This window comes from Eleutherodactylus coqui, chromosome 1 (assembly GCF_035609145.1).
Source record: "Eleutherodactylus coqui strain aEleCoq1 chromosome 1, aEleCoq1.hap1, whole genome shotgun sequence".
Classification (NCBI taxonomy): domain Eukaryota; kingdom Metazoa; phylum Chordata; class Amphibia; order Anura; family Eleutherodactylidae; genus Eleutherodactylus; species Eleutherodactylus coqui.
Window position 1 is genome coordinate 135,785,507 of NC_089837.1, and position 26,054 is coordinate 135,811,560.

Here is a 26,054-nt window from a genome sequence, read left to right on the forward strand (position 1 = left end):
GAGGGCAACGCAGCAAAAAATAAATGAGCCTCACTTTTATTCTTCACAACACAAACAGAAGAATAAGGTCGGCATCACATATGTGGGCGCATTAATCCTGCAGGTGTTTTTATCACTTGTTTTGCAGCAAAAAACGCCACATCCAGATGTTAGCTTTAAGGGTGGCTTCACACAGGCGAGAAAATTGCGCCGTTTTCACATGATGCGAAAGTCAGTAAAAAGGCAGAATATGAAACCAATGAATTTCAATGGTTTCCTTACCATCTGCGATGTTTTCACTAATGCGATGTTGAGTTTATGGGCTGGCATATATGGGCGCATGCGCTAATACGCTTGTCGCTGCGGAGCATATTAGTTCAAGTTTAAAAAAAAAAGAAATGTGAATATAGGTCCTATCTTGTCTTTCTCGCATGTAGTATTAACTACGTGCAAGAAAGATCGTGCAAGTCCTATCTTTTGTTGTGTGTAGTATTACCGTGCGAGAATCCCGTCCGCATAACGGGACAAAAACACACCCATCTGTTTAAGACCTAAAACTGTGCTAAATTTATCGCAGTGGCTCATGTTAGATGATACATTTGATATTTGGAACTCTCTGCTTGAGGACGTGCTGATGGTGAACTCGCTTAAAGAGTTCAAGTGTGGCCTAGACGCCTTTATTGAGTGCTTTGTTGAGTGGGTTGTTGATCCAGGGAATTTTACGGATTGCCAAATTTGGAGTTGGGAAGGAATTTTTTGTGTTTTCACCAGACTTACCATATCGGTAGTGCCTTTTCAAGTCATTTAAATGTAACATTGTTAGCATGGTAGTCTTTTTTTTTACCAATGTTAAATCTTTGTTTTTCTCAAAACTCAATAAAAATGACTGAAAGTAAAATTGGGAAAATTGGCTTCATGGAGGTTTTTTGTCTTCCTCTGGATCAATATTTCAGGATAATAGACTGAACTGGACGTATGTCTTTTTTCAGCCTTACACATTGTGTTACATCTTCAGACACTTTTGTCTAACTTTACACCACCTGATTGTAAAGTTTGCTCCAAAATCGTGCATGTGTTGTCACCTCTGAAACCACTAGTCCTCTCCGGTTGTGTCACGCTGTTTCCCAGTAAGCTGTGCCTACTTATTGAGAGAGGCAAAAAGTGTTCAAAACACTTAAGCTACCTTCACACGGGCGAGCATGATATCTAGCTGAGAAACCCTGCCAGATTTTGTGCTTGTCAACATACGTTCTGGTCTGCGGATAAGAGGCATTTTTCATGCAAAAACGCCTCGCATCACTTCTCTGAAATGCCAATCTTCCGGCGCTTGTTTCATGTGCGTCGGAGGATTGGCAAATGTTACCCATTCATTTCAATGGGAAACATCATATCGTACTCATAAGCACATCGTGCGGCATGCTTTGTGTTCAACTGTCCTGTTGAGACCAATGGGCGATGCTTTTGGAGGAACACATGAGTTTTGTAAATCTTGCAACACACAAACTCGCACAAGATTCACGCTCGTGTAAATGTAGCCTTAACACTTTCCAATCCAATTTGTATCCTGGTTTTCCTAGGGGGCCTTACTCTTTTCTTGCCATTATACAACGGCGCTATCTGCTGGCTAAAGCCAGTATTGCATGAAGTGACACGTTGGATAGGCTCCGACAGCAGAGAGGCTGGCAACATACAGTAAGAGAACCCCGATGGACGTCTTCCAACATTGGAGCTGTACAGCCTTAAATCATAATGTCTTTGGACGTCAGACAGTGGATTGGAAAGGGTTAATGTAGTGCAAGGCATGTGCAACACTTTCTTTACGCAAGTTTAGGCAGAATTCTGGTGCATTTAGCTTAGTAAATCTCTCCCTTTATTGTTTTCACTTTTTTTCTAAACCCAATTCAACAGTATGTAACATCTGACCTCGCGACATAACAAAAGACTTCATGTGAAAAGGCAACACAAAAGTATCAATAATTCTTGATTACATAATTACAAAAATATAAATAAATCATAATATTTAGAGAAACATATTTGAACTGTCTAAATAGGGGGGGGGGAACTTTGAACATGAATACATAATATTATGATTTGATATTTTCTTCACTATTAAAGCAATTTAAATCTTCCTTTATTACAAATAAGAGCCAAATCAATGTAGCCATGTCTGTGAGAGTATCCTAAGAATCAGGGGTGTTGTTCTTATTTATAATGATTCAACATCTCGCCCTCTGGCATCGCTTGGATCTGGATTTGTCACCTTTCCCATAAATAGAATTGATCCTAGGAGAGTAAACAACACATTAGACAACAGCAATATCTGACAGAATAACCTAGAAACAACGGGAAGCAATAGACTTCCCTGTTTTTACTATTTTGCTACTACGGATAATCATTGCATTGAGAAGTGTCAGTATTGCAATGCATTGTGGTTCTTTCCAGTTGTATTATAAGCATCACATTTAATTCATGCTTGGGGTTCATATTTTACAGTTATCAAGTACTTTGAGTTAAAGGACTTTCAGCACTATGTGATATATGCAGTATGTGCAGGGAAGATATAGATCTTCAATTAATTTCACGTATTTAAAAGGTTATGCACTAATGGATTTTCAATGAAATAATACATTAACCTGCTCACCCTTTCTTCACTTCCTGCAGCGGAAAGCATGAGCTATTACCCATGGTTATGACAGCCGTTGCCCCTTACAAACAATAAATCAGCTCTTGTGGACTATTTTGGCAGTGAAAGTTGCAAGTGACATTTTCATAGATCTTCAACTGTCAATTGAAAAATTCATGAACATGTCACATTTTAGGTGAGCCATGTCGGCCTATAGCAGTAGAGGATTAGCTACACTCAATGTAAAAAAAAAAATCGAGCACCTAGAAGAAGCTGTCGGAATCCAATGAAACGTTCTATGTGTGATTGTAACGTTGATGTAAGCGATTACAATATCGGAGCGAAAGGATAATTTATTGCAGGAGAGTGAAAACTTGAAGCGAATTTTTAGTACCCTGTTGTAACGCCCCTAGCTTGGATGCGAGATGTGGTACAGGTGGGCATGGAGGCTCTGATACCCAGTTAGGTTGCCTCTAGCTTGGATACAAGATGTGATACTTGTGGGCATGGAGGCTCTAGTACCCTGTTGTAACACCTCTAGCTTGGATACAAGATGTGATACAGGTGGGCATAGAGGCTCTAGTACCCTGTTGTACCGCCTCTAGCTTGGATACTAAATGTAATACGGGGGCCATGGAGGCTCTAGTACCCTGCTGTACTGCCTCTACCTTGGATGTAAGATGTGATACGGTTGAGCATGGAGGCTCTAGTACCCTGTTGTACCGCCTCTAGCTTGGATACAAAATGTGATATGGGCAGGCATGGAGGCTCTAGTACCCTATGGGCCCGCCTCTACCTTGGATGTAAGATGTGATACGGTTGAGCATGGAGGCTCTAGTACCCTGTTGTACCGCCTCTAGCTTGGATACAAAATGTGATATGGGCAGGCATGGAGGCTCTAGTACCCTATGGCCCGCCTCTAGCTTGGATACAAGATGTGATAAAGGTGGGAATGGAGGCTCTAGTACCTTGTTGTTCCGCCTCTAGCAGGATGGAAGATGTGATACAGGCGGGCATGGAGGCATACAGGTTCTGTATGGTATCCTGTGGCATATCTCTCCATATTTGCCTTAACTGAGCCTCTAGATCATGCAAACTCAAAGGCTGTCAAAGCTGGCGCCCCAGATGGTCCCTTACATGTACTACTGGTGATAAATCCAATGACCAGGCAACTACTTTTAGGTCTTTTTGACAAAGAGTGTACTATGGGTAGTACAAAGAAAAGCACATGAAATATAAAGCAGCAATAATAACTATATCAGGGCACAGTGGCAGTCAAATAAATATGTTGCACAGTGAGCCACATCTGATTTAGTTCTATTTATTTTCTTTTACCCTATGGGCCCTTTTACACGGAAAGATTATCGTTCAAAAAATCGTTGGATGATTACTGCTATAAAAAAATGCAGAAAACAATGGGAGAATTGAAGTGTTTTCCTACCTACCTTCCAAAAATCTATAAGTTATACAATGCATTATTTGTATAAGTAGTACAAAAGATTGTACCAATAAAAACTATAGCTCATCATTTGAAAAACAAGACCTTATAAGGCCAATTCGACTGAAAAATAAAAAGGTTATGGCTTTTGAAAAGTGCAAAGCAAAATCTTCAAAAAATCACTGCATACTTAGGCCTCGTTCAAACGAGCGCTCTTTTAGCGATGATAGCAGCAAGAAAATCTTTGCCCACTTTCTGCCCAGCTGGCTGGCATTTGGACAGAAGAAAAAGCACTGCATGCAGCGCTTTTTCTTCTGGTAGTTCCAGTCACATTTGTGACGGATCCTTTGGTCAGAGGTAATATGGATGGTTTATTCTAAGGCCTCCCTCACACAGACATTTGCAGAAATGAAGTATTTTTTTAACGCTGCATTTACTGCGGTTTCAGGAGTGTTGGCATGCACTTTGCCAGGAAGCTTGAAAAAAAATCAATACTCACCTAACTGGCTCCGTCCAGGTCCCTGCCGCTGCTCTCCGGAGGACCAGTCAGGCTGCCAGGCACTTATCAGTGCCAATGGAGCATCTATTGTTAGTGATAGGGTTTGAAGACCCCACCTCCAGCAAGAGATCGCTCTGATTGGCTGAGCGCTGTGAGCTCAGCCAATCGGAGCAAGCACTGAATGCAGCAATCACAGCCATTCATTGAATGGCTGTGATTGGTTCATCAATCTCTTCCTGAAGGTGTGGTCTTCAAAACCTGTCACTAGCAAAAGATGCTCTGCCGGCACTGACAAGTGCCCGGCGCTCCGGAGAGCAGTGGCAGGGACCCAAACTAGGTGAGTATTGATTTTTTTTTTTGGTGTGTAGCTAGCGCTTGTTTAGCGCCGCAAAAACTAAGTTGTGCCACATTTTCAGCAGCACAGAAACCGCTGCCCATTCAATTCAATGCGCGACGCACAGCTGAAAATGGACAAACATGTAGAACATGTATCGCTGCCCAAGCACAGTATTGAAGACGCTGCATGTTGGCGCTTGTGTGAACAGCCCCATTGAAATGAATGTGAGTGTTGTACAGCGTTTAGTGCAGCGATGAAAAGGCAGCGCTAAACGCTGTACAAAGACGTCTGTGTGAGGGAGGCCTTAGACTAGACGCACATGAGCATATCTCACTGCGTGTAGGCTTTGAGCTATACACGTGTGGCACAGTCAGTACGCAATGTCATTGCATATTAGCTGTGTGCCGCTTATCACCGTGTACGATATTGGCATGTGTTCCTGCGTAATACGTGACAAAATAGAACATGCTGTGAGCGGCAACATGATCACCTTTGGCAGATTCGTACAGCGCACTGCATATTCTGTACCGACATGCTCGTGTGAGTCGGGCCTTAGGTAAAGTACAGCGCTTATTTTGACCATTGGATCCTTTCAATAGCTGATTGGCAGGGATACCAGCATTTTGGCCTGATCTGATCTGCTATTCTAATTCTGGAATACCACTTTAAATGAGTTGTCTCATGAAGATAAACATCTCTCAGATGGAGTTTTGTATTTTACCAATGGTAAACCGAACACATGACATACTATGCCATCTTTCATATGGCAACAGTATAACACTGTCCAAGCATTATATCCCACTAACTCTGGCACTGCTCACTGCTGTGTAGCAATACATTATCTGTCTACCACTTCCATACCATTAAAACCCGCCTAATATAGATATTAAGTCCCCCTTGTGCCAACCAACAGCTCTGGCCTGTCGCGTCATGAATTCTGCAAGACCACTAAAGGTGTCCTGTGGTATCTGGCACCAAGATACTAACAGTAAATTCATAAAGCCCTACAGATGCTTAATCAGACTGAGATCTGGGGGTATTAGGAGGCCAAGTAAACCTTGAACTCTTTCTCGTGTTCCTTATTCCTGAAAATGTTTGCAGCATGGCAGGCCATTATCCTGTTGTAAGAGGCAACAGCCATAAGGAAATACTAGAATCACAGAATGATAGAATGGTAGAGTTGGAAGGGACCTCCAGGGTCATCTGGTCCAACCTCCTGCTCAGTGCAGGATTTACTAAATCATTCCAGACAGATATGTGTCCAGCCTTTGTTTGAACACTTCCATTGAAGGAGAACTCACCACCTCCCATGGTAACCTGTTCCACTCATTGATCACCCTCACTGTCAGAAAGTTTTTTTTAATATCTAATCTGTGTCTCCTCCCTTTCAGTTTCATCCCATTGCTTCTGGTCTTTCCTTGTACAGATGAGAATAGGGCTGATCCCTCTGCACTGTGACAGCCCTTCAGATATCTGTAAACAGCTATTAGGTCACCTCTCAGCCTTCTTTTTTGCAAGCTAAACATTCCCAGATCCTTTAACCGATAGGATATGATTTGCAGACCGCTCACCATCTTGGCAACTGTTCTCTGAACCTGCAGTTTGTCTATGTCTTTTTTTTAAAGTAGGGTGCCCAGAACTGGACACAGTATTCCAGATGAGGTCTGACTAAGGAAGAGTAGAGGGGGATAATGACCTCACGTGATCTAGACTCTATGCTTCGCTTAATATATCCCAGAATTGTGTTTGCCTTTTTGGCTACTGCATCACATTGTTGACTCATGTTCAGTCTATGATCTATTAGTATACACAAGTCTTTTTCACATGTGCTGCTGCTTAGCTTAATTCCTCCTATTCTGTATGTCCTTTTTTCATTTTTCTTGCCCAGATGTAGGACTTTGCATTTCTCCTTGTTAAATACCATTCTGTTAGTCGCCGCCCACTGTGCAAGCTTTTTAAAATCTTTTTGAATACTCTCCCTCTCTTCCCTAGTGTTAGCTTTCCATCCCAGCTTTGTGTCATCTGCAAATTTGATCAGTTTCCCATCAATTCCCTCCTCCAGATCATTTATAAAAATGTTGAACAGCACTGGGCGTAGGACAGAGCCTTGTGGTACCCCATTTGATACATTCTTCCACTTGGATGTGCAGCCATTTATGACCACTCTGTGAGTACGATCACTCAGCCCGTTGTGAATCCACCTAACAGTTGCCTTGTCAATCCCATATTTGGTCATTTTTTCAATAAGTATGGTATGAGATAGTCAAGATATACTATATCCACTGCATTTCCCTGATCAACCCAGTCAGTGATTCTGTCATAGAAGGAAATTAGATTCATCTAGCATGACTTGTTTGTTACAAACCCATGCTGGCTCTGGTTTATTACTCCATTTCTATCCCAGTACTTGCACACATGCTGTTTAATAATTTGTTCAAAGATCTTTCCCGGTATAGAAGTCAGGCTCACAGGTCTGTTGTCATGAAAGGATGTACTTGTTCTGTAATGTTTAGGTAGGTGGTACATGACAAAGTAACATCCATATGAATGCCAGGACCCAAGGTTTCTAGCATAACATTGTCCAGAGCATCACATGTTCTCTGCCAGCCTGTTTTATTCCCATAATGCATCCTGGTGACATCTCTTCCCGAGTAAGCAACACACCCCTGACCTGCCACGTGATACAAAAGAAAATGTTGTTCATCAGATCCTATCACTTTCTTCCATCACTCCATCGTCCAGTTCTGATGCTCACTTGTCCATTGTAGGCACTTTCATTAACAGACAGAAGTTAGCATGGGCACACTGACCAGTTTGAACAGCCCCATATCCAGCGAGATACAATGAATGCTCTGTATGTACTGACACCTTTTTATCATAGCCATTATTATTACCTTTTTTAGCAATTTGGGCTCCAGTCACCCTACTGTGGGATCAGACCAGACCAAGGCTTATCAAGAACACTAGAGCGCCCATGACCGTATCCCAGGTTCACCAGTTGTCCTTCCTTAGATCACTTTTGGAAGGTAATTACCACTACAGATCAAGATCCGCTGTCATCTAGCCATCACAGTTTGTCTCCTGTCAAAGTCACACAGATCCTTACACTTGCCCATTTTTATGACACATCAACTTCAAGAATGGACTGTTCACCTCTTGCCTACGAAGTTCCAATGCCTCGAAAGATGCCACTGTTACAATATATTCAATGGTGTTGGAGTCACCTGTTAGTAGTTATAATGGTATGGCTTATCAGTATATATGAGGGAATCTGAGTACCCTATCGTGAAAATGTATCATATATGCAGCACTATAATTAGCTTGTTGATGTCCACACAGTTAAAACCAGGCTGCTGATCCCAATATGTTGCCCTTTTACAACAGTAACACAATATAATGTTCTTTATGCTTGATTAGGCAATGTTCTCTAACACAGATAAACAAATAAAAATAGAACTTGTCTCTCAAGACCGCTCAGATGTAAATTCTATCCTCCCCATTTAGTAATAATAATAATACTGTTAGTGCACACAAAGGTCACCCATTGCGAGGCCCACACAAGTGTACCAATGGCAATATTAAAAATATGCTAATATAAAATCATGTAAAATACACACATAGACCACTGAGAGCTATATCAGACAGTACAGCTATATAATAATACATAGCTAAAAGCAATATTTGCAGGTAACAAAGCTCTTTGACAAAGCCGTTCCAGTTCTTGTTTATATTCCGCAGTCGAATCTTTATTAAAAACTTCATATATATTTTCTTCTAGTAATTGTCTAATACAGGGGTCCCCAACTCCAGTCCTCAGGGACCACCAACAGGTCATGTTTTCAGGATATCCTATGGTGAGAACATCTGTGGCAATGTGTGAGGCACTGACAATAATTACATCACCTGTGTAACACTGAGGAAATCCTGAAAACATGGCCTGTTGGCGGTCCCTGAGGACTGGAGTTGGGGAACACTGGTCTAATACATTCCCTTTCATAATTTGCTGTATCCATTATCATAATCCTGCCCCCTTTTTCTGTTGGCTGGATTGTGATATTATAATTAGTCTTCAAATCTTATAATGCCTTTATTTCACCTGGATTTAAATTATTAACGTATCTCCCATTGGACAAACTACGTAAATCACTCTCTACTGCATTATGAAACACTCATATCTCCCCCACATCTCTAGTATAGGGAATGACTTGGAAGGTAATTTCACATCATATGTATTCTCGAATATCACTCTTTCACATGGATTTTTTACTTAATACTTTTGCAAACATATCTTCATATATTTTTCAACATCAATAAATCCTGAACATTTATCTATGAACAACTTGGGGCAAATTTTAAGCATTTGATAATTAAAGTGGGGACTTTATTGGGTGCCTGTCTGGAGCAGAATCTAGAATAAGCCCCTAGGGTATTAAATGCTCATTTGGAGGTTTGGGGGTTAATGAAGTGATTAGTTCAGGCGTTCTTTATTATTTCTTATTTGTATTATCTCTTATTTTATTATATATATATATATATATATATATATATATATATATATATATATATATATATATATATATTAAACATTTCTTGTCTGTAGGAGTATATTAAAGAGGCTATACATTGTAATTTAATTATATACATTCTAGTTGGTGTTATCCAGAAGAAAGTGAAATGATCTTCTAAATAGCCCGTGGATCCATTTAGGGTTTTGGGAATAATCCAAAAGGACTATAAAAAGGAAGTAGAGATTACCCTGAACCATTAGTCACTGAGGAAGAGACAAGGGTGCCTTGAAATGCATTTGGCATGTCACAGCACCAGATTATACCTGAATTGGACTATTTGGTAATATGATGTCCATGTGAGAACACTGAGAAATGTTTTCCACTATGGAGTGGTAAATCGCTGGTCAACAAATTTTTACAAAAGTCATGTTACTGAAATAAAATTAGTAATTTCTCATCAATTTCTATGTGTTCAACACGAATATGACAGTCAAAATGCAAAATTGGCTCTATTTTTTTTGTAATTTGCAATAATTGTTTACATCACAAAATACATGCCAATAGTAATAGGCCGATGGTTAGTACCTGTAAAACATCAAGTCATAGACTACATCATAAATGTTTTTACCTGTCTCTTGTCCAGCTGTTCAGGAGCATCTTTGTGCAGTGTCCAGAAGTAGTCAGCCAGCATCACTGTGGAGTGTCCAGCAGTAGTCAGCCAGCATCTCTGTGGAGTGTCCAGCAGTAGTCAGCCAGCATCACTGTAGAGTGTCCAGCAGTAGTCAGCCAGCATGGTAGTGGACCATTTTCCCTGGTATCTTTGTTCCATTGTTGCGATTTTTTGATGAAAATGTTCACCATGTTCATCACTAACCATACCACAGCTGTCTGGAGAGAAATCCAGATGGAAACGAAGGAAGTGGATCTTTAGATACATATTGCAGCCAAGTTTCTGATACTGCATCAGCATGTCTTGTAGTCTTCTGCCCTAACATTCATGAGAAAGTTTGTAGACACTAGGAGAAAAGCATTCCATGCTTGTTCCCATCACCCTGGAGCAGCAAGTTATTGAACTAGTCATCTTTGAAGAGCTCTCGAATCAGAGGACCCACAAAAACTCCCTCTTTAACCTTTGCCTCACTAAGTTGAGGCAATTTTTCATGAAGGTATCGGAAAGCTGGTGAAGTCTGGTCCATGGCTTTCATGAAGTTCTTCATCCTTGTTTAATGTGCAGGGGTGGTAGCAGGATTTTTTGAGCCTCGACCAGAGCTGGGTGCTGGATATTCTTCTCTCCAACTGCTACATTTTGTCTGCGAGTTTATTCCTTCTGCAAGTAGTGCAATTTCCTTGCTCACCTATCACACTCACATAAGAAACACATGTATTTTGTATATCCCACGGAACTGGTCTCAATGCAGACGGAATGTTGGGGTAAAGTATTCTCCACTTCTTTTGCTTCGTTATCCCAAAAGAGGAGGAACAAAACAGAAGTAACAGTCATTTGTGTGGTTGCTTGGCTCTCTCCACACCATGGGGACTACAAATGGCATTCATGGTCATATACGCGGGGCCAAAGGCTTGTCTTGGTCGCCAATCTTGCATCTGAAGTAAAGATGATATGCCTTCTTCACTTGAGAAGTGATACTTTTCTTCTGGTTGCAAATGTCACTTCCCCACAAATATAGCAAAAATTGTCCATGGTATTAACGCACTTTCGAGGCATTAGTGTTCTGTATTGTAAATAAATGGATTGAATAATTATAGTTTTATGTAACAGTAGCTTAAACTGTATCCCACGAAGTCTGAAAAATTTTATATGCTCAACTTTTCCGACTGGGCTTTATATAGTACACTAGTGATTGGGTGTTGATATGTACACTGGTAATGTGGGAGTTAACATGATATACTGGTTATGTTGGGGTTAGGTGTGAGGTAATGAGCTCAGAGGCAGTGACTGATCACATGATGGTGACATCACAGGTCCTGTAAGCATACAACTTCTGTCTGGCTCAAACTGTAAGTGTAACTGTAAGGATGTTGTTACAGTCCTTCCTACTGGATAAATTTACACAGTGAAACACAGAAAATGAACTCTATGAAATATCTTTAAAATGAGAGCCAATAAAAAATTTTCATGGGGATATTCGTGTTCAGCACACCAAGATACTACTGAGTTTTGAAAACCACAGCTTGCTATACTGCTCTGCTACTTTACTGTGGAATCTATTACTTTGTTGGAGCAACAGGACCCAGCCAGCCACCTGCAGTGCTACTTTGCAAGGTTGGAGAGGATACCTAAAGCAGCTGGTGGTGAGTGCAAGTGTCCTGCAGTTATCTGTGAACCAGTTGCTGTCTTCTGAAAGTGTTGGCTCAGTAATATACTGTTAATCTATGGCATATTTGACCTGCTGCTGCTCTACGACTCTGCTGTAGAACTAATTGCCTTGTTCCAGCAACAGGACGCAGCCAGCCCCTTGCAGAGCTGCTTTACATGCTCAGAGACTTGGACACTTGGTAACACTGATATAATATGTTGAAGAGGATAATGAAAGCAATGGGTGAAGAGTGCTGGGGTCTGGCATTTAATCTGTGAAACAGTTGCTCTTTGTGAACTGATATACTTTGATTTTTTTTTAAAGCGTTGGCTTAGGAAAATATTGTTAATTTGTGGCAAATTGGAGTTGCATTCCCATATATACAAGAAGAATTATTGAAGTTTGTCTTAGACAATGACATATATGGAGACTATCTTATATTGCGTGTGGCAACTTAGGGGTTGCTAGCTTATGTTTGCTCCACCTAGATCAGAGGTCCCTAAAGTAGTCCATATGGACCCCCAGGGGTTAATTTTGACTCGCTGGAGGTCCATGTCAGCGGAAAAAAAAATTGGGGGTGCACGAGATGTAAATGGGGGTTCACGTAAGCGGACTCCATTTAGGCAGGTCATCATCAACTTTTAGACATTCTGTAAATGACATAATACACCTTACACAGATTGTGTAGATGATACTTATAATGGACATAGAGATTACTTACCTCTTTGATATTTCAAAAATTGTTTATGTGAAGTTCGCGCAAAACTTCTTGGGCTCTGGCGATAGACAAAACAGACCTGGGCAGCAGCTAATTTACCTATATAGTTTTTACTGCGCATTGTTTTCACATGATCTGCCAGAGCCAAAGACGTTTTATGCAAACTATACCTATCTGCTTTGTGGGGTGCTATGTTCATCTGCAAGTTTTTACAAGTTTTCACACTGGCAGCAACGCATTGCAAGCGTACCTGTTGCTTATCCTGCATTATGGACTATTGCAAGAAAGTTTTCCATCTTCATAGGTCTTAGAAAGTGGTTTTAGTGCAGTCGCCAATCTTCTTATGAAAAAAGAAAGCGATTGCAAATCACTGGATGTGGAGATTTGAGACTATACCTCACTAAGTTGAAGCCAAATATTGAACAATTGTTATCAAAGCATCAGGCTCATCCCTCCTATTAACAACTTTTACTTGTGTAGTCATTTTATGTAAGAATTTTACTAGGGTCTGATTTTTTTGTCATACATGTTCTGTCTTATGTGGATGCACTGTGCAAAACTGTTGTGTCAATTTTCTGTATGTATGTTGCACAGCTGCAGCATTTGAAGGGTTAACGCCTATAAAATCATTGTCTGTCATCTCTGTCTGCTGCTCAATGTATCTTTTCTACTGTGTCATGTGGTACAAGTGAGGTTATAAATGTGAGTGTCTGAGAGCGGGAAGGGACTTCTTCAATCTGTGCTAGAGTAGGGTTCCATCTTACCTGCTGTGGGGACTAACACAGAGCTGCATGGAAACATCTTTAGCTTCCATGTTGGTGAAGATGGAAGAATAGAAACGACTACCCGCAGCGTTTGAAGTATGGGTGCAATAGGAGTGAGTCCTGTCCAGAATGAGAAAGAGCGCACAACCCCCAACATCCCAGTTTCACTAAAACAGGTACCCATTCACACTACAGGCATTAATTTTTCCTGTGTGGTCATCCATCAATAGGATCACCACACAGAGGTATGTGATTGTGACACTCACGTGCAAAATGTGCAGGGTGTATTTAGGCTAAGCCTTTTCTTCAGTACCTTTCTACCAGAGTGTATGTGGGGAGGTCTCTACTTTTACCTCGTCTGGAGTATATTTAACCCTTTCCAATCCAATTTTTTTGCCACGCTCATTTTTCCCAGCTCCAATTTATTTTGTGCGGGAAAGAGGTTGGTGAATTACTTGGAACAACAACATAGAAAACCACACAAATAAATTACCTAATGATTTTATTAGCACTTTTAGATAAATTAAAATGTTTTTATTTATTTTGACTTAGAATTTTTTAGCGCGTGATACTTTTTGAAACAAATTGCAGGATGAAGTCCAGGCTTCCTAGTACATGTTTCACAGTAAGGCCGCCTGCAGACGGCCGGGTCGGATCCGGCTGCGAGAATTCTCGCAGTGGGACCCGACCCGAGCGTCTGCAGAGAGCAGCGCGGGCACTCACCTCTCCCGCGGCCCCGGCTCTCTCATGTGCCAGCTGCTGGGCAGTCGGCGCATGCACAGAGCGGGGCCGGCGGCCGGTGAGTGACGTTTCTATGCGGGGCTCTGCGAGCCCTGCACAGAAGTAGAGCATGCCGCGATTTGTTTGCCGCGCGGCCAAATCGCAGCCGTCTGCCTAGGATTGCGTTTGTTAACGCAATCCTATGGCAGCTTCCAGGGACGGAAATTCCGCAGGAAATCCCGCCGCGGAATTTTCGCTCGTGTGCAGGTGCCCTAAAAGGTGGTTTCTCTCCTTCCCACTTTCTCATTTCTTTTGCTCACTATTATGTGAATAAGCGAGCTGCAAACAGCACTGATCAGCGCTGGATTCTTCATTCACTGAAAGCCAGATGTTCCTTCTCCTCTGCCCTGTATTCTCCGACAATACAAGAGGGGAGAAAGAACAAGTGAGCTGGAAACAGGGGGGCATTCAGTAAATGCAGAATGGAGCGCTGTCCAGTGCTCTTTCCACTTACTGACATAAAAGTGTGTCGGGTGTTCTCCGGCAGCAGAGAGGGGGAGGGAAGCACATTCGGGCATTCACTATCAGCACTGATAAGCACTGGGCTCTTCATTTACTGACTGCATTCATGTTCTTTCTCCCCTCCTGTATTGTCGGAGAATACAGGGCAGCAGGGCAGAGGAGAAGGAACATCTGGCTTTCAGTAAATGAAGAATCCAGCGCTGATCAGTGCTGTTTGCAGCTCGCTTATTCACATAAGTCTGTCGGGTGGCCTCTGTCAGCAGAGCCTGGGAGGAAACAGCATGTCGGGTCTGCCCCGACATCGGAGCTATAGAGGAAAATGATGATGTCGGGGCAGCCCCGACAGTGGATTGGAAAGGGTTAACGTCCAGGACTGGTGACATATAGATAGCTTGGACTATAGGGCTGTATTGTTTCTTTGTATTTTTCCTCCCAACCTCTGAGCTTTTGTCTGTAATTGCTGCCATGAATAATACCTGTAATTGCCTGTTTATTCAAGTTTATGCAAGTAAAGTTTACCAGGTCTCAACTGTTCCTGAGGTCCCGAGGTATGATACACAAGTCTTAGTGTTTATTACTCTACCGTATAGAATAACAGTGTGGGAACAGTGGTGTCACAACGCGATATATATATATACTTCCACAAGCATTCCCCCTCGTATTACCACTTTGCTTCATGGCGACATGGACTAGGCCTGCTGCCATACCCACAGTGAGTGGAATTGTAGCACACATGAGTCCCAATACCAAAATGTATTGCATAGTGAGTACTACAACCTGTAGCATCCCTAACTAGGGCACCGCACACATGCAGGCCAGAGGTTTGGTAAAACTCAACAAATCCATACCTTATTTTGGCACATTAATAGACAAGCTTCCCACTGTTGTTAATCCATCACAGTGTAGACATACATCAACAGAACCCCTAACATTGATCATAGTCCATCACCATACCCATCAATGGTATCAGTCTAGGGGCGTCCATCCCTGTCCGACTCATGGTAGCAGACCAATCAGGGACCACACCCAAGGACCCTCTCAGGGAGTAGCCACACATTTCAGTCTGTCTAGAGGCTTTGTTTCCTCCAGACACACCCACACGGGTGTCTTTCCTTTCCAATTTGCCAGCTCTCAAGCCCTCTATTGGCCATTTCTGACACTACACTGCCACATTTGGTACCTGCGAATATTGATTTTAGCTGTGTTTTATTACATACGGTAGCTGTACTGCTTGATGTAGCTCTGGTGGGCCTGTGAAATAATAGTATTATTATTATTCAATAAATCTGGTGGATAGAATTGACATCTGAGTGGTCTCGAGAGCCAAGTTGCTATTTTTATTTAAATATGGACGTGTAGATACCACATTCTCGAGCTCTCGACATCTCATTAAGGGGTGAGCCATCTTCTTATTGATTTTACCAATAAATTTAAGACATACATCACAGGTACAATCATTGTAAATGTCTGAAGCCCATAATCACACGCGTCTTAATCTTACCGCTTCGCCTCAGTAGTAAAAGAATGTGTAAAATGTTCTTTAAGCTATGCCCTAAATATGCTGTCTGCGGCAGACATAAGTGTCTGATGATGGATAAGTACTTCCATTAGAATATCTTACAGTATAAAGGCCAGTGCGGACCTTCTTATTCATGCACAGAGCTGTGTATTGGGTTAGAATAAAATGTGATGTGTGACTTTGAAGGACATGAGAATAGTATGGCCTGTCAACCTTCAGGTAAACCATTTTATTTGCTGTTGTCATCCACTGAGCCATTAACAAACACTGCTGTCAAAATAGCTCACAGCATATGTAGGAAATAAACAGAAATTGGCTGCTTTATTCAGTAAAGGTATTTTGTAAAGCAAATTACCTTAATATACTGGAAAATAACAAGCAGCACATTCATATACATGCTGTTTTTCAGCAATATTACATCTAAGAAAACGTATAAAGTGCCCAAATTATAGTATTATACCAGTACAAATATCTATATCGTATTATGCCAAGTTACCACACAGTGCTATAAGGTGCCCTAATAATATACAGTTGCTCAATTAATAAACTAATGGAAAGAAGCTTCAGCCCATGGAAATGCCTCAAGGGTGGGATAAAGAAAAATATATGTATCTTATTATTTGTAATAATGAGCCAACTTATTCCATAGCGCTTTCAGGTAATTTATTTATAACCCCCAGCACGCTGGGTACTCATTTTACTGACCTCAGAAGAATGGAAGTCTGAGTCAACCTTGAGCCGACTACCTGACCCATGCAGGGATTGAACTTGCAGCCTTCAGGTCATGAGCAAGAGCTTAGGACTGCATTTCTGCTGCCTTAACACTCTGCACGACAGAAGGCTCATCAGTACAAGTGCCAGGTGACCAGACCCACAGATCCAGTGGTGCTAAATTGGGTGATGGGTGATGCACCCCAATAGGCCTGCCCTGTCAGGTTTGATTTGTAGAAAACTGCTGATTTTCATATATGCCCAAAAGCAAAAAACTTCCAGGCATGTGTGAGTAAAATAACATAAGCTTAGATACACTTGTTAGCATCATAAAGTATTTTACTCTACCTTGAGGATAAAGGCAATTTCTTTTGTTTTGCCTTCCCATAGCCATTACATATTTATGTTTTCATTTATATATATTAACAGTACGAGGGGCTTATATTTTTGCAGGATAAGTTAAATTATTTAGCACCATTTTGAAATACATAAATTTGTGTTTCACTGTTGTTGTGATTCCTATTTTTTTTTTGTTCGGGGGGAGGGGGGTTGGATGTAAAAAAGCAACTATTTTCGGTTCTGTTTCTTATTTTTTTTACATAATTCAATGTACAGTATAAATAACTTTATTCTGCTCGAAAGACGTGGATGATCGTCAGAGCAGTCTGCTGCTTTCATAGAAGTGACAACTTTTGTATGAAGTGACAACATTTATCTCCGACTATACACACTCCTCCTTATCGTAGACGTGCCGGTGAGGAGGAACAAGGGACTCTATACTCGGCATACTACTGGACTATGGATAGGTGATGATGAATGCTCTTTGTGGAAAAATCCCTACCAAACGCTTACCTGATGGATTGTGTCGGATGAAGAATAAGAATGGTCGATCTGCAACAAATCTGTGGTTGGTCAAGCTCATTGCAGCAACATGCATTCCTACAATGCAGAGACAGAAAATGACCCTTTGTCTTCAATTTCTGTATATTTTTGCCAACTATGTTTATAATTTGCAAATATGTCCAAGAATTTGGGATATGAATGATAATTATCAAAATAATCAATAATGCAACATTGTATCTTTCACATTATTGTGTTACTTTCTTTATCTGTAAGGGCTTAAACAGACAAACGTGTTTGTGCACATTTTTGTGCATGTGAAACTATTAATTTCAATGGGTTCGTTCTTATGGCCGTGTTTCTTGCATGCAATTCTTGCACGTGAGCACAGAGAGGACTTGCCCTATCTATCTGCGTGTCAGCTGTTGGAAGGCAGTATTCCTGCAAATCAATGTCAGACTTTTTAAACAGGCCTTGAAACAATGACTTGGGGCATAGATAACCTTATAAGTCTCCTCACACCTTCTAGGTGCTCTCCCTAACAAGAAACAATACCTTTCCTGAGCCACATCTATAGGCTTCTCACTAGCCAAGCTAAAAATCTACTACACATTGGTGAGGAGTAATCACAATGAAACAGCTGTCTGTGCATGGTTATTCTGGCTTTGACTTACAATTCCCAGTCATTATTATAAGGATTATTTAAAAAGTCTGACATTGACTTGCAGGAATGCTGCCTTCCAACAGGTGGTGCTGCAGAGGTATTGTTCCATCTTCCCAGTTACCTTAGAAGACCACCTGACAGATTTACAGGATATTATCAGGTCTTCTTGCCTGGAAACATCACCTGTCAGATGCTGCGGTGCCAGATTGCCAAAGTGGCAATCTGACGCCATAATGAGTTTATTTATTTTAAATAGTTTTGGGCATGGGTGAGGGTTGAAACAGACTGAAATAGATAGACATTGTCTTCATTCAGCCTAACATACTATGTTACTACTGTATGTTACTATGGGGGGGAGGTCAAAACTATATAAAATAAATAGCTTGGAAAACCCCTTTTTAAGGTCCCCTCTGCCACATAAGTTCCCTTCTCAAACTCAATGGGCGAGACTACAACCCCTGCCTCCTTTATTGTTCTACCATTGGAACAGAAAACAAAACAACTACTGCTAACATATGGCTATTGAGAGCTGGAACAAGCGTGAAAACCTATCACAATCAGTTAACTTCCCCTAACATATCAGAAAATGTCATTGCAATGTGTCACTATTCCCACTGTCTGCACAGTGAAGGTCTAAGTGTTTAGTCACATGCGACAGATTTGTTGTAGAAATTTCTGTGACAGTCCCATTCATCTGAATGAAGCAAAGATCCAAACGCTTGCCGTAAAAACAACCCACTTAGATGAAGGGAAATGAATTTAGTTGCAGAAATTTCTCCAACAAATCTCCCACATGTGAATATAGCCTAAGGGGTCATTCAGATTTCTGTATGAAATCCAGATCACATATGGATGCCCAATATGGATTTTTTTTTAGAATTCGTTCAGTTTGTTTGTTCCATATTGTATCTATTTTTACACGGTATTATTTTATTAGTTGTCCATTTTCCTTCTGTATTTCTTCTGTACTTTTATAAGGGTCAACATTTTTTAATAGTTTTTTAATGTTGCTGAAATATGGATGATAAAAATGGGTGAAAAAAGTGTATTGCTACTGTTTTTAGCCTTTATAAACCAATGGGTTAATTTAAACCACTGGCTTCTATATGCTAAAAACGGTACCATTTGAGCATGCTGTGCAATGAAAAAAATGGACATATACATAAAAAAACATATTAAATCTGCCAAATGGAAAAATGAATGATTCCTAAGGGCTTATTCACGTGGGCGTATATTAGCCAATATACACTACCCCTCTGATGCATTGGTTTACAATGCATCAGTGCACAGGGGCATATATCTGCGGAGTAAAAGCTTTTACGCTGCCCCTGCTGGCTACATAGACACCTATGGGAGTCAATGACAGCTGCCAGAGAAGGGAGGTGGGAGGGAGTTTAGCAGCATGACTGCTAAACTCCATCCCCCTTCTCTTCTCCTCTCCGCCCTTTGCCGCTGTTTGCAATGGGAGGGGACGGGAGGGGGAGCTAAGCTCCGCCCCCCTTCCATTGCAAACATCAGCAAGGGGTGGAGAGGGGATGGGAGCTCAGCACACTAGCTCTTGCCTCATCCCACCTCCTCACCTTGCAGAGAGACAGCGAGGGGGAGGGAAGGGGGAGATAGCTTAGCAGAGCTAAGCTGTCTTTCCCTGTCCGACAGCATATACACCGAGTCCTGCATCACATGGTAGCGTATATGGTCCAGCCGTGAAAATGCCTGCTGATATACGCTCGTGTGACTTTCACACCTGCACTGGGGATCCAGCTTTCCTGCTTCCTTCAGGGAGCAGGGAAGAGGAATCCCCACAGCAAATGGCTCAGTTTCCAGATGGAACAGAACAGCACGGGGTGGCCCCCATTGACTATAATTTCCACCCAGCTGGCTGTCTTTTGGATGGAAGAAAAAGCGCTGCATACAGCGCTTTTTCTTCTAGTATCTTCTGCCAGACTTGCGACGAAACCTCCAAACGGAGGTTCCAACTTAAAATGTGGAACCACCCTTAATTGAATTGGCCGCATCTGAGAAGGGAACACACAAAGACAGCAAAATTGTCAAAAACAATCATCAAACAATGTAATGTCACATTACCCCTTCAAAAGGGGATTTCAAATGCAGCCCTTGTTTATTCATCATTTATAGATATGTATGTCATATATGTGTTTTTTCACCTGTTGATGCAGCAGCTTCACTTCCAGCTTCATTTATTTCAATTGAAACCTTCTGAACCACCTTTGAAATGTACAAGTTTGAAGTATCTGAAAATGATTTTGGGATAATCACTTCTATACAATATTGCATGAAATATATAGGATACGATCGCCTGTTCAAGTTCCTCAATAATAATAAAATTCATAACTTTTTTTAACTATTAGTGATGTTGAAAGTTTAATAAAAGGCCCCATGCTATCAGCCATGCTAGAATCTAGCTAAAATTGGAAGTTGGTTCGCTTTAGAATTATGAATTTTATTTATATTGGTGCACTTTATCCCCAAGAAGCAAGGCATACTGTACTATCTGATACAATGAAAAGCACTATGTTTGTACACCTGCAGCTTTAAATACTATATTTGCATCCTGCATTCATCTGGACCTTTTTATCTTCTGCACTTTAGTCTTTTAATATATATTTAATAAATATTATGTGTAATTACATCTAATTATTGCATGATGCAGATTTCTGATTATATATTGGTACGGTAGCAGAATTAATAAACATATAGCCGGCACCTGCTATTCCTGAAAGATTGCAGTTTGGATTGAAGATATCAGTTATATTCAGATGCAGCAGAGTTTGCTTTAGATCCACTTTGTGCTCTATTTTAAACCTGCAAAGGACAGAAAAAGTACAATACATTGACATGAGATCATCATCACTATTATGGTTGGCTTCCTAAAGTTACCTTCACACATTAAGAAATCTATTTTTGGAGGAGAGAAGCTGAAATAAAGTGGGGAAAAGGCAACCCTTTTTCCCCATTGATTTCAATGGTGTTTCAAAAAGTGGAAAGCAAATGGAAAGTCTTCAGTTTGCTTCTATTCTGTTCCACTCAGGGCTCAGTCACACGGGCGCAACCGGGCACCGATGTGCCCATGTTACTGCACAAAGAAGATTGCCGCACTGCAGGTGCAGACGACTCTCCGCACCGCCGCAAGAAACAACACATAACCGTAAGCCGGTCATGTGTTCTTTCTTCCGGCGGTGTGGAGAGTCGTCCGCACCTGCAGTGCAGCTGTCTTATCCTGCAGTAACATGGGCGCATCATCGCACGGATGCGCCCGTGTGATTGAGCCCTCAGGGTTCCTTTCTTTTGGATGGAAAAATAATGCTGCGGACTGCGCTATTTTTCCATCCAAGTAAATGTAAACCTAATGGAATGCAAGCAAACTAAAGCTTTTTTTCTGTTTTATTTCAGTTCCTTTTCCCCCAAAATGGAGCAGTGAGATGGAAACCTTAAACTGTGTCCTAATGCAGGCGTGAAAGCAGCCTTAGGGCATAGTGTTCAAAAAAAGCACGTCTGTTAGAACCATTAGTTTCCTATGATGTGTTCGCATGTCCGTTTTTTCCAGGTGCAAAATATTCGCACCTGCAAAAGATAGGACATGCGTGCATCGGGAAGATCCGTGCTGCTTGTAACATCGTGTTATGTTACAGAGAGTCCCCTCATCACTGAACACTGTGACAGCACTGTCGAAAGAATCCCCTGCCACAGCTGTCATAGTGTGCAGTGATGAGGGAACTGCAGCCGTGATGAAAAAATGCCCTGCCACAGCTGTCACGGTGTTCAGTGATGAGGGGACTGCAGCGGGGACGAAAGAATCAGACTGAGCCCTTACAGTATTGCATCAAAAAGTGTGCACTCATGTATGAACGCTATAAACTAACATACATACACAAATTGCCTGGAAAACCCTTCAAAAATTTTATATATATATATATATATATATATATATATACATATATATATATATATATATATATATATATATATATATATATACTTTAACCCCTAACACTATATGATGTAAGTTTACGCCATGGCAGTATGGAACTTAACGCACTAGGACATTGATCACATTATGTAAAGAGTTAACAAAGGGAGCACGCTCCCTCTGTGACGTTGTTGGACCCCCGTGACTGGTTGCCATGGCAAGAGGATGCCGGGGTCTTGCCATTGCCTATGATCATTATCATAAGCGATAAGGCTTGTAGTACAGTAGAACTGCAAAGCGATATCATAGCGGTCATATCTGTTATGGTTCAAGTCCTTTACAGGGACATAAAAAATATTGAGAAAGAATTAAAATAATGTAATGTAAAAAAACAAACTTTTTTTGTGCACTTCCCCCTGTTTGTATAAAAAAAAATGCAAAAAATTCAAGAAATCCCCGAATGAATGACGGGCGGGAGCTGCCTGTGATTGGCTGAGCACCTCAGCCAATCACATTCAGCTCTTTCAGCAGGCCGGGATTTTAAATCCCCGCCTGCTGATAGATCAGCACCACAGTGCAGGGGACAGCAGGAGAAGACATGGCTGTGCCCCGGCAACTGAACGGAGGTATCTATTTTTTTTTAAACTACTTTTACTTGATTTTCAGGGAAGGGCTTATATTCAATCCTCTATCACAGCTGACATGTGTGCAGCTGTGGTAGAGAATTGAAGAATTCCTCTGCTGCATCTGGCACAGATGTGGCAGATGTAGCAGCAGGGAATTCTTTTAACTAGCGGGGATGAAGGAAACATCTGCCGCATGCAGATGTGTTCTTCATCCCTGCGGAGGACACAGCAGCGGCGGACAGGTAATTTTTTTTTTCTTAACTACATCTAATTTGCTTTTCAGGGAAGGGCTTATGACGCCCTTCCCTGAAAAGCCATTTGCGACTTCTGCCGCTGTCCACGGCTCTGCACTGCTGTTTTGAGCTATCAGCAGCCAGGGATTTAAAATCCCCACCTGCTGGTAGCTTTGATTGTGATTGGCTGAACTGCCCGGCTGCTGATAGCTCAGAACTACGGAGCCGGGGACAGCGCCAGAAGTCGCAGCTGAGCCCCGGCAGCTGAAGGGAGGTGAGTATTGATTTTTTTTTATACACTTTTTAAAATGGCTTTTTCAGGGAAGGGCTTATGAAGCCCTTCCCTGAAAAGCCATTGATGGGGATGCTGGCAGCAGGATTCTCTACCGCAGGTGTCATGTGTGACAGCTGCGGTTGAGAATTAAAGAATTCCTCTGCTGCATCTGCCAGCAGCAGGGAATTCATTTAACTAGTGGGGGTGAAGGAAACATCTGCCGCATGCGGCAGATGTGTTCTTCATGCCTGCAGGTGTCACAGCCGCGGCGGAGAGGTAATTTTTTTTTTTTGCACTAAAATGTTTCTTTTTCAGGGAAGGGCTTTACATATAATCCCTTCCCTGAAAAAGAATGCAGGGGGCCGGCAGAGCATTGTTTTCAACGGAGCCGCCAGCAGCAGCCGCGGCTCCATTGACAACAAGCACGCAGCTGTGTTCACGCGTGTTTTTGCTTGTACCTAGATGCGGACGTAAGTACGCACAAAAACATGCTCGTGTGAACGCACCCTTAGTTATAGGTCCAGCAACACTTTCCAAGACAGACACTTGATAATTTAGATGATAGTGTAAAGAAACTGACTATATTTTGCAGGAATGATGCAAAGAAAAATATTAAGACTACCTGGGCAGACTGATTTCAACAAGTTCTTCCTTCATGTTGCTCTTCCAGTCTTTTGTTATTCCTGCTGTCAACTTGTTTTCCAAGTCTTCTATAGCTACATCCTTTGCAGGAAGAGCTACTAGTAAACTGAGTTTTCCCCCTTTGTAGGGAAGTTCAAGTACTTTATATTTAAGGTTATTCGTGGAAAAATATCCTGTAAACAAAAAAAAGTAAAGAAAATTTAGAAAAGAATAAAAAACATGCAATTTTAACCCCTCTACAGTTCAGGACGAGTTCTATTAATTCTGCAGGAGAAGGACATTAGTGTTTTTACAGAGCTCATTGTAGTTCCAATTACTGTATCTCCCGTTCTATCAGAGAACTGGAGCTACAGGCATTTGAGCTAAAATGAGCCATGTTCATCCAAAATTATAATGTCCTTTTCCTGTAGAATGAATAGAACTTCGGGTAATACACCCATTCACGCAATTTTTCTACACGCGATGTGCGGTTTTATTTATTTATTTTTAAGCAAGGCTATTCATGCACTAAAAAAATCGCTCATCTGACTGAGCCATAAAATTGGTGTTTTTATAATCATAATGACCCATGGAATAAAGACAACATATTTATACCACGTGATGAACATCATAAAAAAATCCCCCAAAACAATGATGAAAAACCTTTTTATTATTGACCCACAGCAAAAATAGTTAATAAAATGTATTAAATATATTATATGTTCCTGAAATTAGATCAAATAAAATCTGGAACTCGTCCCGCAGGATATAAGTGCTAATTAGAGATGAGCGAACACCAAAATGTTCGGGTGTTCGTTATTCGGAACGAACTTCCCGGGATGCTCGAGGGTTCGTTTCGAACAACGAACCCCAGTGAAGTCAATGGGCGACCAGAGCATTTTTGTATTTCGCCGATGCTCGCTAAGGTTTTCATGTGTGAAAATCTGGGCAATTCAACAAAGTGATGGGAACGACACAGAAACGGATAGGGCAGGCGAGGGGCTACATGTTGGGCTGCATCTCAAGTTCCCAGGTCCCACTATTAAGCCACAATACCGGCAAGAGTGGGCCCCCCCCCCTCCCAACAACTTTTACTTCTGAAAAGCCCTCATTAGCATGGCATACCTTTGCTAAGCACCACACTACCTCCAACAAAGCACAATCACTGCCTGCATGACACTCCACTGACACTTCTCCTGGGTTACATGCTGCCCAACCGCCCCCCCTCCCCCCCCACAGCGCACACCAAAGTGTCCCTGGGCAGCCTTCAGCTGCCCTCATGCCACACCACGCTCATGTCTATTTAGAATTGCGTCTGCCATGACGAGGGACCGCAGGCACACACTGCAGAGGTTGGCACGGCTAGGCAGCGACCCTCTTTAAAAGTGGCGGAGCGATAGCCCACAATGCTGTACAGAAGCAATGAGAAATAGAATCCTGTGCCACCGCCATCAGGAGCTGCACACGTGGGCATAGCAATGGGGAACCTATGTGCCACACACTATTCATTCTGTCAAGGTGTCTGCATGCCCCAGTCAGACCGGGCTTTTTAATTCATAGACACAGGCAGGTACAACTCCCTATTGTGAAGTCCCTGTCGACCCACAGCATGGGTGGCTCCCTGGAACCCACCGGCGGTACATAAAAATATCCCATTGCATTGCCCAACACAGCTGAGGTAGTAATGTCGTGCTTAATGCAGGTGGGCTTCGGCCCACACCGCATGCCCCAGTCAGACTGGGGTTCTTTACAAGTGGACACATGTAGGTTAAACTCCCTGTGGACCCACTGCCTGGGTGGGTGCCAGGAAGCCACCGGCGGTACATAGAAATATCCCATTGCATTGCCCAACACAGCTGAGGTAGTAATGTCGTGCGTAATACAGGTGGGCTTCGGCCCACACTGCATGCCCCAGTCAGACGGGTTCTTTAGAAGTGTACAGATGTATTAAAAACTCAGTGTGCACCTACAGCATGAGTGGCTCCCTGGAACCCACCGGCGGTACATAAAAATATCCCATTGCATTGCCCAACACAGCTGAGGTAACGTCAGCTGTAATGCAGGTGGGCTAAAAATTAATTTGATTACACTGTAGGCGAGGGCCCACAAAAATTGCTGTATCAACAGTACTAATGTACATCCCAAAAATTGGCCATGGCCAGCCAAGAGGGCAGGTGAAACCCATTAATCGCTTTGGTTAATGTGGCTTAAGTGG

At 41.9% G+C, this 26,054-nt stretch overlaps 1 protein-coding gene across 1 annotated transcript in view; it reads right to left on the minus strand.

The window, feature by feature from the left end:
- Positions 1-2,185: 2,185 nt before the first annotated feature.
- The window catches only part of SERPINI2 (serpin family I member 2), a 53,582-nt gene continuing 29,713 nt past the window's right edge, over positions 2,186-26,054 (minus strand). Inside the window, exons 5-9 of the mRNA XM_066589982.1 lie at positions 23,841-24,033; positions 20,883-20,980; positions 20,323-20,409; positions 17,506-17,592; positions 2,186-2,262 (exon numbers count right to left, since the gene is read on the minus strand). Of these exons, the coding sequence (XP_066446079.1) occupies positions 2,186-2,262; positions 17,506-17,592; positions 20,323-20,409; positions 20,883-20,980; positions 23,841-24,033 (542 nt within the window). The remainder of the gene's footprint in view (positions 2,263-17,505; positions 17,593-20,322; positions 20,410-20,882; positions 20,981-23,840; positions 24,034-26,054) is intronic.